The sequence below is a fragment of the Manis javanica genome, chromosome 12, assembly GCF_040802235.1.
Source record: "Manis javanica isolate MJ-LG chromosome 12, MJ_LKY, whole genome shotgun sequence".
Taxonomy (NCBI): Eukaryota; Metazoa; Chordata; class Mammalia; order Pholidota; family Manidae; genus Manis; species Manis javanica.
In genome coordinates, this window is record NC_133167.1 from 66,541,397 (window position 1) to 66,554,397 (window position 13,001).

General features: G+C 40.5%; 1 protein-coding gene across 7 annotated transcripts in view; it reads right to left on the reverse strand.

Annotated features, from left to right (window-relative positions):
• The window catches only part of LOC118969894 (uncharacterized), a 102,554-nt gene that overhangs the window by 68,476 nt on the left and 21,077 nt on the right, over nt 1-13,001 (reverse strand). For 3 of the 7 annotated variants that reach the window (XM_073218750.1, XM_073218749.1, XM_073218748.1), the window contains exon 6: nt 7,236-7,437. The exons of 1 other annotated variant lie outside the window; for it this stretch is intronic. In XM_073218750.1, the coding sequence (XP_073074851.1) occupies nt 7,236-7,437 (202 nt within the window). Of the gene's footprint in view, nt 1-7,235; nt 7,438-13,001 lie in introns of those variants that run through there. 3 more of the 7 variants (XR_012123723.1, XR_012123722.1, XR_012123721.1) reach the window with 1 other exon arrangement.

A 13,001-nucleotide genomic window follows, 5' to 3' on the forward strand; every position in this document is an offset into this window, starting at 1 on the left:
CGACTATCATTTAAATATGATGGTGGGATTAAACAATTCCCAGACAAGCAAAAGCTGAGGGAATTTGTTTCCCACAAACCACCTCTACAGGGCATCCTACAGGGACTGCTCTAGATGGGAGCACTCCTAAAAAGAGCACAGAACAAAACACCCAACATATGAAGAATGGAGGAGGAGGAATAAGAAGGGAGAGAAGAAAAGATTCTCCAGACAGTGTATATAACAGCTCAATAAGCAGCTAAGTGAGGCAGTAAGACACTAAAGAATCTAACCTTGAACTTTTGGTAACCACAAATTTAAAGCCTGCAATGGCAACAAGTACATATCTCTCAATAGTCATATTAAATGTAAATGGACTTAACGCACCAATCAAAAGACACAGAGTAATAGAATGGATAAAAAAGCAAGACCCATCTATATGCTGCTTACAAGAAACTCACCTCAAACCCAAAGACAAGCACAGACTAAAAGTCAAGAGATGGAAAAATATTTCAGGCAAACAACAGTGAGAAGAACACAGGGGTTGCAGTACTAATATCAGACAAAATAGACTTCAAAACAAAGAAAGTAACAAGCGATAAAGAAGGACACTACATAATGATAAAGGGCTCAGTCCAACAAGAGGATATAACCATTCTAAATATATATGCACTCAACAAAGGAGCACCAGCACTTGTGAAACAAATACTAACAGAAATAAAGAGGGAAATAGACTGCAATGGATTCATTTTAGGAGACTTCAACACACCACTCACCCCAAAGAATAGATCCACCGGGCAGAATATAAGTAAGGAAACACAGGCATTGAACAACACACTAGAACAGATGGACCTAATAGACATCTATAGAACTCTACATCCAAAAGCAACAGGACATACATTCTTCTCAAGTGCACGTTACATTCTCCAGAATAGACCACATACTAGCTCACAAAAAGAGCGTCAGTAAATTCCAAAATACTGACATTCTACCAACCAATTCTTCAGACCACAAAGGTATAAAACTAGAAATTCTACAAAGCTCACAAACACATGGAGGCTTAACAACATGATCCTAAATAATCAATGGATCAATCAACAAATCAAAATAGAGATCAAGGAATATATAGAAACAAATGACAACAACAACACAAAGCCCCAACTTCTGTGGGATGCAGCGAAAGCAGTCTTAAGAGGAAAGTATATAGCAATCCAGGCACACTTGAAGAAGGAAGAACAATTCCAAATGAACAGTCTAACATCACAATTATTGAAACTGAAAAAGAAGAACAAATGAGGCCTAAAGACAGCAGAAACAGGGACATAATAAAGATCAGAGAAGAAATAAACAACATTAGTAAGAATAAAACAAAAGCAAAAATCAACCAAACCAAGAGCTGTTTCTTTGAGAAAATACACAAAATAGATACGCCTCTAGTCAAACTTATTAAAAGAAAAAGAGAATCAACACAAATCAACAGCATCAGAAATGAGAACGGAATGATCACGACAGACTCCACAGAAATACAAAGAATTATTAAAGACTACTATGAAAACCTATATACCAACAAGCTGGAAAACCTAGAAATGTACAACTTCCTAGAAAAATACAACCTCCCAAGACTGACCAAGCAAGAAACACAAAAGTTAAACAAACCAATTAAGAGCAAAAAATTGAAACGGTAATCAAAAAACTACCCAAGAACAAAACCCCTGGGCCGAACGGATTTACCTCGGAATTTTATCAGACACACACAGACGACATAATACCCATTCTCCTTAAAGTGTTCCAAAAAATAGAAGAGGAGGGAATACTCCCAAACTCACTCTATGAAACCAACATCACCCTAATACCAAAACCAATCAAAGACCCCACCAAAAAAGAAAATTACAGACTAATATTCCTGATGAATGTAGATGCAAAAATACTAAATAAAATATTAGCAAACAGACTTCAACAGTATATCAAAAGGATCATACACCATAACCAAGTGGGATTCATCCCAGGGATGCAAGAATGGTACAACATTCAAAAATCCATCAACATCATCCACAACATCAACAAAAAGAACGACAAAAACCACATGATAATCTCCATAGATGCTGAAAAAGCATTTGACAAAATTCAACATCCATTCATAAAAACTCTCAGCAAAATGGGAATAGAGGGCAAGTACCTCAACATAATAAAGGCCATATATGATAAACCCACAGCCAGCATTATACTGAACAGCGAGAAGCTGAAAGCATTTCCTCTGAGTTTGGGAACCAGACAGGGATGCCCACTCTCCCCACTGTTACTTAACAGTACTGGAGGTCCTAGACACGGCAATCAGACAAAACAAAGAAATACAAGGAATCCAGATTGGTAAAGAAGTTAAACTGTTACTATTTGCAGATGATATGATACTGTACATAAAAAACCCTAAAGACTCCACTCTAAAACTACTAGAACTGATATGGGAATACAGCAAAGTTGCAGGATACAAAATTAACATACAGAAATCTGTAGCTTTCCTATACACTAACAATGAACCAATAGAAAGAGAAATCAGGAAAACAATTCCATTCACAATTGCATCAAAAAGAATAAAATACCTAGGAATAAACCTAACCACAGAAGTGAAAGACCCATACCCTGAAAACTACAAGTAACTCTTAAGAGAAATTAAAGGGGACACTAATAAATGGAAACTCATCCCATGCTCATGGCTAGGAAGAATTAATATCGTCAAAATGGCCATCCTGCCCAAAGCAATATACAGATTTGATGCAATCCTTATCAAATTGCCAGCAACATTCTTCAATGAACTGGAACAAATACTTCAAAAACTCATATGGAAACACCAAAGACCCCAAATAGCCAAAGCAATCCCTAAAAAGAAGAATAAAGTAGGGGGGATCTCACTCCCCAACTTCAAGCTCTACTACAAAGCCATAGTAATCAAGACAATTTGGTACTGGCACAAGAACAGAGTCACAGACCAGTGGAACAGATTAGAGACTCCAGACATTAACCCAAACAAATATGGTCAATTAATATTTGATAAAGGAGCCATGGACATACAATGGCGAAATGACAGTCTCTTCAACAGATGGTGCTGGCAAAACTGGACAGCTACATGTAGGAGAATGAAACTGGACCATTGTCTAACCCCATATACAAAGGTAAACTCAAAATGGATCAAAGACCTGAATCTAAGTCATGAAACCATTAAACTCTTGGAAAAAAACATAGGCAAAAACCTCTTAGACATAAACATGAGTGACCTCTTCTTGAACATATCTCCCCAGGCAAGGAAAACAACAGCAAAAATGAGCAAGTGGGACTACATTAAGCTGAAAAGCTTCTGTACAGCGAAAGGCACCATCAATAGAACAAAAAGGAACCCTACAGTATGGGAGAATATATTTGAAAATGACAGATCCGATAAAGGCTTGACATCGAGATAATATAAAGAGCTCACACACCTCAACAAACAAAAGATGAATAACCCAATGAAAAAATGGGCAGAGGAACTGAACAGTTCTCTAAAAAAGAAATACAGATGGCCAACAGACACATGAAAAGATGCTCCACATCGCTAATTATCAGAGAAATGCAAATTAAAACTACAATGAGGTATCACCTCACACCAGTAAGGATAGCTGCCATCCAAAAGACAAACAACAAATGTTGGCAAGGCTGTGGAGAAAGGGAAACCCTCCTACACTGCTGGTGGGAATGTAAATTAGTTCAACCATTGTGGAAAGCAGTATGGAGGTTCATCAAAATGCTCAAAACAGACCACTTGACCCAGGAATTCCACTCCTAGGAATTTACCCTAAGAACGCAGCAATCAAGTTTGAGAAAGATGCACCCCTATGTTTATCACAGCACTATTTACAATAGCCGAAAGTTGGAAGCAACCTAAATGTCCATCAATAGATGAATGGATAAAGATGTGGTACATATACACAATGGAATACTACTCAGCCATGGGAAGAGGTAAAATCCTACCATTTGCAGCAACATGGATGGAGCTGGAGAGTATTATGCTCAGTGAAATAAGCCAAGTGAAGAAAGAGAAATACCAAATGATCTCACTCATCTGAGTAGAAGTACAAACGAAAAACTGAAGGAACAAAACAGCAGCGGAATTACGGAATCCAAAAATGGACTAATAGGTACCAAAGGGAAAGGAACTGGGGAGAATGGGTGGGCAGGGAGGGCTAAGGGGGGTGGAGAAGAAAGGGGGCATTAAGATTAGCATGCACAGGGGGAGGGAGAAAGGGGAGGGAGGGCTGTACAACACAGAGAGAACAAGTAGTGATTCTATAACATTTTGCTATGCTGATGGACAGTGACTGTAATGTGGTTTTTAGGGGGGACTTGGTATAGGGGAGAGCATAGTAAACATAATATTCTTCATGTAAGTGTAGATTAAAGATTCAAAAAAAAGGAAAAAAAAGAAAGAAAGAAAGAAAAGGGGGATTACTCCTTGATAGGATAAAACTATTGGTAAATCAAAGATTAACGCATGCTTTAAATATCCTTAATGTTGATCACTTAAAGGGTGTCAGATGATCAGCTATGGAGGTACTCTTTTCTAATATTCCTTTCTTTTAATAAAAAGAAAAAAGAAAAAAAAAGCAGTTCCTGTGTGCTGACCTCCAATGAGTTCTACACAGTGGTATAGAGGGCATGTCAAAGTGTGGGCAAAGGGTCTGTTTGTTTCTATGCAGAAGATCAAGGCCTAGCTTGGCTACTCAGAAAATGAACTAAGATACGATATGAGGAGGAGCTTCCGGCATCAGCACTCTCTGAAGGACTCGTGCCTGGGGAAGATAATCAAAAAGCCTAGACAGGTATCCGGGTGATGCTGCGGTTGTGGCTGCGTCCATCCCACCGTTTCTTGGACTTGCCACTGGAATGAGGAGGGAGATGTCTAGGCTGGCATGTGCATACAGTGAGACAATGAATTTGAGTCGATCTGTACTGTTGGAACTCAACCAGGAGTTGGGAGGGGTGCAAGTTGTAGCGCTCCAAAATCTTACGACTATAGACTATCTACTGTTAAAAGAACATATGGGATGTGAACAGATCCCAGAAATGGGCTGCTTTAATTTGATTTCTCTCAGACTGTTCAAGTACAGTTGGACAATATCCATCATATCATAGACAAATTTTCACAAATGCCTAGGGTGCCTAAATGGTTTTCTTGGCTTCACTGGAGATGGATGGTAAATATAGATTTGCTTTATGTCACCATATTCCTATTATGTTAATATGTGTGTGCAAATTAGTTAGTAGTTTAAAACCTATACATACTTAAGGTACTATACAAGAAGATATGTCAAAGAAATAATCAATCCTCCCATGTTTCCTTCCATATGCTACATCTATAGCTTTTCTTCTTCCTTCCTAATTACAACCCTTAAAATAGAATTCGTGCCTCATATCGAATTTACCGAGTATCATAATTCCTCCAGGTGGTAAAGATACCTCAAGACAAGTGCTGGGCATAGAAGCCACAGGGCATAAATCTGCAAAGAAGTAAAAAGCCAACCTTTTCAAACAATATGGCTTCTCTCTCACTTACCAACTTTACATTTCCATGTATGGCCCCGGAAGATGACTGGTTGCCAGAGATGGGTAAGATTCCTCAAGAGAGGAACAACCTAAGACAGGCACAGTCGCAGGAGGGCCATCAGGTGAGAAATCGGGGAACAACAGTGGTGAAGCTTAGAACCTCACCCCCCCGTTTTGAGAGAAAGCTTCTGTATCCGTGGATGTTTTATTGCCCCTGTCTAGCTCGGATTAGCACATAGTCTACAGGCACACACATGATCATCTACAATTGCTCTCTTACAACAGTAATCTGTGTTTTCTACCTTTATCTTACATCTGCCTACCACTTCAGCATTTTATTAAAATTAAAATTAATAATAACAAAGGGAGAAATGTGGGATCCACATATAAATCAAGTATAAAAATCAAACGACTATTCATTTTTGACCTGATTGTTTGTAGTTCATAATGCGTGATCAAAACCGAAAGTTTCTGTAATGAATGCCCCTGTACTGTTCACCATGTAAGAACTTATTCACTATGTATGAATTTCTTCACCATGTAAGAACTTGTTCATCATGCTACAGAAGATTGGAGACTGACAAGAATTAGGCTTGAGATGGATTAATGATTGTGCATTGAGCATTGACTCCCCTATACAGAATTTTATTGTTGTTAACAACCATTTGATCAATAAATATGAGAGATGCCCCCTCAAAAAAAAAAAAAAAGTAGGATCTAGCCTGAACCTCTCTGGGAACTTCTGCAGCAAGAGGCAGCAGTCCTGAGTGCCCTTTATGCAGTCGTGCTAGGCTCGGAATCATAGCATATGACCACCTCACACAATGGGTGCCATGGATACAATCACTGCTCTTGCTCCCATCACGGAAGACTGTTACAACCAATAAGCCAAGCGCTGTGCTTTGTTAGAGGCATTTCGAATGTATTGTTTACTTTCATCTTCATAATCATTTAACCAAGGAAGCCTGGTTTTACTGTCCCTATATTAGCATTGAGGGAATCACATGCCCAGTGAGGTTAAATCGTTTCCTGAGGTGCCCTGCATTAAGGGACAGAAGTGCCATGATGTGAACCCAGTACTCCGTCTCTCTGAATCCTGTGGTCTTAGCCACTATATGTACTTCACTGCGATTAAAAAGACATTTTTATACTTGACACTGATCACAATATTCAGACAAGAAAGCATAGTGAAGATGACATTATGGCAATGTTATTGAAAAAGCCATTGCATATACCCAGTGTCCACATGTCAAAAAATTATCTATACAAAATCTTTACAGTAATTCCCATCTTAAATATAAATTCTCAGGGGAGAAGGTTTGCTGAGATATCAATTGCAGTCAGTAGGATAGCAGTTGTACTAACTGCATTTTTACACCCTAAAACACTAAGAAGGAATCCGGCAAAATAGTTTTATGCTCAACAGCATGGGGCACATTTTATTAAGTTTGAAGGGTTCTGTCAATAAACCTTTTTTATGAACGTATAATTTTCATACAGTTATATTTTATTCAGCTGGGAAAATCTACCTTTGTCAAAACAGGAAGAGATTATTTTGGTGCCAAAATTTTCCTGACAAAGCACACATAATGTGGGTGGGCTGCGGGCATTGGGAAGGCAGTATAACACGGTGAGGATCAGCACTTCTACAGCATATTCCTGTGCTGATGGACAGTGACTCTTACCGGCTATGTGGTGGGGCTTGATCATGCGCGTAGTCAAGTAACCATAATGTTGCTCATGGAACCGTTTAGTACTGACTCCAAAATCAAAAGAAACACACAGTACACCTTGGTTCTGGATTCCATTTTCCCTCATGTTGTCACCTGGGTCAGCGTCCACCTCACCGGAACGACAGCTGCTCCTCTCAGCATACACACTCTGTCTCTAGGAAAGAGGCACCACTGTGACATCATGGCATCTCCAGGCAACAGTGATGCTCTCTCAAACTCCACCCCCAGATGGCGGGCACTGCACAGCCGTGGGGAGCTGCACCATCTTAGCAAACATTAGTGGTTCTTGCCTACATAGGTATACATATATGAATATGTATATAATGATTTCACTCATCATTGGAGTATCAGAACAAAGAAAACACTAAAGAAAAAAAGAGCAGCAGTCTCACAAAACCTAAGAATGGACTAAAAGTTACCAAAGGGAAAGAGACTGGGGTAGATGAGTGGGAATGGTGGGATCAGGGAGGGGGGAACAAAGGACACATTAGAATTAGCATATATAATGTGTGAGGGGGGGCACGGGGAGGGCTGCAAAACACAGAAAAGACAAATGGTGAGTCTACACTACCTTACTCTGCCCACGCTGATGGGCAGTGACAGCAATGGGGTATCTGCGGGGAGCTTGGTGATGGGGGGACTCGAGTAAACATAATGTTACCATGTAATTGTAGATTAGTTATAAATAAATAAAAAGATACACACAGATGATAGATAGATAGAGATGATTCGATGATTACACAGATAGGTAGATAATAAATGAGTGAATGAAGGAATGAAAGAATAAATAAGTACATACATACATACATACATACATAAAGAAAGAAAGAATGCAGCAGCCCAGTTTAAAAAGGACACATGCACCCCTATGTTTATCACAGCACTATTCACACTAGCCAAGCTAAGTGTCCATCAGAAGAGGAGCAGTGGAAAATTATTCTGCCAGATGAAGAAACAAATCCTACCATTTACAACATGGATGGAGCTAGAGGGTATTATGCTCGGTGAAATAAACCAGACGGAGAAAGACAACAAGAACCAAGAGAAACTGAATGTGCAAAACAGCACCAGATTCACAGAACGCAAGAATGGACTGACAGTTACCAAACGGAAAGGGACTGGGCTGGATAGTTGGGAATGGAGGTATCAGGGGAGAGGGAAAGAAAGTGTGCATTACGATTAGCATGTATAATGTGGCGGGGGTGTCACAGGGAGGGTTGCACAACACAGAGAAGACAAGTAGTGATTCTACAGTATTTTACTATGCTCATGGACAGTGACTGCAATGGGGTATGTGGGGGGCATCTTCGTGATGGGAGGAGTCTAGTAAACCTAATGTTACTCATCTAATTGTCTATTAGAGGAAGGAAGATACACAGATAGATAGATAGATAGATAGATAGATAGATAGATAGATAGATAGATAGATAGTAAAAGAATGAATGAATGAATGAATGAATGAATACGTACATGCATGCGGAAGGAAGGAAGGAAGGAATGCAGCAGCCCAGTTTTAAATAGACACATGCATCCCTATGTTTATCACAGCACTATTCACAATAACAAATCAACATTCATATAAGCAACATTATGGTTACTAGACTTCCCAGATCATCAAGTCCCCCTCACATACCCCATTACAGTCACTGTTCATCATCATAGTAAGATGCTGTAGAATCACTGCCTGAATTCTCTGTACTATACTGACTTCCCCACCGGAATACCCCCCACGTTATGGGAGCTAATCGTAATGTCACCTTTCCACCCTTCTCCCTCCCTTCCCAACCAGCCTTCCTAGTTCCTTACCCTTTGGTAAATGGGGGATGGGGGGAGTGTACTAAACATAATGTTACCCATGTAATTGTACATTAATGATAAATAAAAAAATAAATGAATGAATAAGTAAATAACTAGTAGTATGCAGCAGCCCAGTTTCAAAACAACACGTGCACCCCTATGTTTATCACAGCACTATTCACAATAGCCAAGCTCCGTGTCCATCAGTACATGAACAGTGGAATATTATTCAGCCATATCAAGTAAACAAATCCTACCATTTACAAAACCATGGATGGAGCGAGAGAGCACTAGACTCAGGGAAATAAGCTACGAGGAGGAAGACATATATTAAAGGATTTCACTCGCCTGTGCAGAAGGAGAACCGAGGGAAATCTGAAGAAGCAAAACAGCACCAGTTTCAGAGCCCAAGATTCAACTAACACTTACCAAAGGGAAAGGGATTGAGGTGCACAGGTGGGAATGGAGGAATAAGTGGGGGGAGGGCAGAGATGCGCCCGTTACGATTAGCATGTTCAATGTGGAAGGGAAGAGAAGACAACTAGGGATTCTACAGTATCTTACTATGCTCATGGACAGTGACTGCAATGGGGTATCTGGGGGTATCTTGTGGATGGGGGGAGTTTAGTAAACTACATGTTACTCATGTACTTGTAGACTAATTATAAATAAACAAACAACAAATTACTAACTAAATACATATATACATCCACACATACAGAAATGAATAGAATATACCAGCGCAGACTGAAAAAGAGATGTGCACCCCTCTGTTTATCACAGCACTACTCAGAATAGCCAAGGAAAGGGTCCATCAAAGATGAACAGTGAGTGCAATATTATTCAGCCGTGTGAAGAAACAAATCCTACCAATTGCAACAACGTGGACAGAGGTAGAGGGTATTATGCTCAGTGAAGTAAGCCACACAGAGAAAGAAAAGTGTCAAATGATTTCACTCACATCTGTGGAGTATCACAAGAAAAGAAAAAGACTGGACGAAGAAGACAGTAGCAGCCTCACCGAACCCAAGAATGGACTCACGGTTTCCAAAAGTACTGTGACTGAGGAGCATGGGTTGGACGGCAGGGAAGGGAGGGAAAACGGGGCATTACGTCTAGCACACACAATGTGGGTGGGCCGCCAGCATGGGGAAGGCAGTATATAACACGGCGAGGATCAGCAGCACTTCTACAGCATATTCCTGTGCTGATGGACAGTGACTCTTACCGGCTATGTGGTGGGGCTTGATCATGCGGGTAGTCAAGTAACCATAATGTTGCTCATGGAACCGTTTAGTACTGACTCCAAAATCAAAAGAAACACACAGTACACCTTGGTTCTGGATTCCATTTTCCCTCATGTTGTCACCTGGGTCAGCGTCCACCTCACCGAATGACAGCTGCTCCTCTCAGCATACATACTCTGTCTCTAGGAAGAGGCACCACTGTGACATCATGGCATCTCCAGGCAACAGTGATGCTCTCTCAAACTCCACCCCCAGATGGCGGGCACTGCACAGCCGTAGGGAGCTGCATCATCTTAGCAAACATTAGTGGTTCTTCCCTACATAGGTATACATGTATGGATATGTATATAATGATTTCACTCATCATTGAAGTATCAGAACAAAGAAAACACTAAAGAAAAAAAGAGCAGCAGTCTCACAAAACCTAAAAGTTACCAAAGGGAAAGAGACTGGGGTAGATGAGTGGGAATAGAGGGATCTGGGCTGGGGGAACAAAGGAATTAGAATTAGAATATATAATGTGTGAGGGGGGGCACGGGGAGGGCTGCAAAACACAGAAAAGACAGTGAGTCTACACTATCTTACTACGCTGACGGGCAGTGACGGCAATGGGGTATCTGGGGGAAGCTTGGTGATGGGTGGACTCAAGTAAACACAATGTTACCATGTAATTGTAGATTAGTTATAAATGAATAAATAGATACAGACAGATGATAAGATAGATAGATATAGATGGTCAGATGATTAGACATAGATAGGTAGATAATGAGTGAATGAATGAATGAATAAATAAGTACATACGTACATACATCCATAAAGAAAGAAAGAATGCAGCAGCCCAGTTTAAAAAAGACATGTGCACCCCTATGTTTATCACAGCACTATTCACATTAGCCAAGCTAAGTGTGCATCATAAGGTGAGCAGTGGAGAATTATTCTGCCAGATGAAGAAACAAATCCTACCATTTACAACAACATGGATGGAGCTAGAGGGTATTATGCTCAGTGAAATAAACCAGATGGAGAGCGACAAGTATCAAATGATTTCCCTAACCTGTGGAGCCAGAGAAACAGGAAAAACTGAATGAGCAAAACAGCACCAGATTCACAGAACCAAAGAATGGACTAACAGTTACCAAAGAGAAAGGAGGTATCAGGGGAGAGGGAAAGTGTGCATTACGATTAGCATGTATAATATGGGAGGGGAGTCAGGCTAGGGAATTCCTGCTGTGACATGGATCCACTCTTCATTTTGGTTTTGAAACATGTTTAGTTCTGTGTGTGTATGTGTGTCTTACGTAACTTGGACTTTGGAAAATCACCCTCACACGTTCCCACTTACCCACGAGAGAACGGATTGGGTATCCAGGCCCTCGATCCTGTAGGAATGACAGAAGGAAGCACTCCTGCCTGCTCGTTGATTTCTGAAAATTTAAGCTTGCTTACAATTTATCACGTAGCTTAGAAATATAGGAAAAGATCCTCTTTAATGACAGGCCTGACTCTAACCTAAACTGCTAAAATGTCAAACCATGTTGAGTTACAACTGTGCCCACTTCTCACTGACTGTAGTGTCTGAAGGGTCGCCACCAGACTTAATACAGGTGGAATTCCTAGCTTGTGGAGACGACATTCTAGTTGGAGGGGAGGAAAGAGACAATGAAGATCTTTAAGTTTTCCGGTAGGTTAACGGGCAACAAACAAACACTATGACGAATAAGGCAGTATATGGAGGACTGAGGTTACAGGCAGAGAAAAGCAGGGCTTTCAATATAAACAGTGGACAGGGTATGCCTCACCAGGGAGGTGGGACTTGAACCGTCTAGAAGGAGATGACTAAACCAGGTATCAGAGGAAAAAGCATTCCATAGAATGGGATAAATTACTGAAAACGCCCAGAGGAAGGATACTTGTGGACTTCAGGGAGCAGTTAGTCAAAAAATGTGGCTGGAATACAGTCAGAAAGTGATAAGGAGGGAAAAGAGGACTGAGGAGAGAGAGAATGGGTGGAAGTTCCTGCACCACCATTTATTGGTTTTGTAATCACACGCAACTGACTCAAGCGTGCAGGTGTCTCAGTGAAGTCAGTGCTGTCTCTACGGCCTAGTTATCTTGCAAGTTTTTTTGCAACATAATGTAGGGAAGTGACATATAAGCCATGTTGTTAACTGTTCTGTACACATAAGGATAGATGGGTAGAAAAAAAAGATGATAGATTATAGATAGATAATCATGTTGTTAACTATTCTGCACATAAGGAGATAGACAAAAAGATTAGATAGATTAGATAGATAGATACTCTAAGATAGATAGATGATTGATAGATAGATAGATAGATAGATAGATAGATAGATAGATAGATAGATAGATGAAAGATAGATAGATATAGATATAGATAGATAGCAATTGATAGAGTTATGGACTGTATTTTTGGGCTCTCACCTCACCTTCTGCAGCTCCTAACCCCCGCCACCACACACACACAAATTCATATTTGAATCGAGTCAGGGTTGAAGCCCCAACCCCCACTGTCATGGTATTGTGAGGTGGGGCCTTCGGGAGGTAATCAGATTTGGAAGAAATCATGAGGGTGTGGATGGAGCTGCCATTACACAATTCAGTGCCATTAAGAGGAAGAGAGGACAGAGCTTTCTCCCTTGACCCTGTGAGGGCA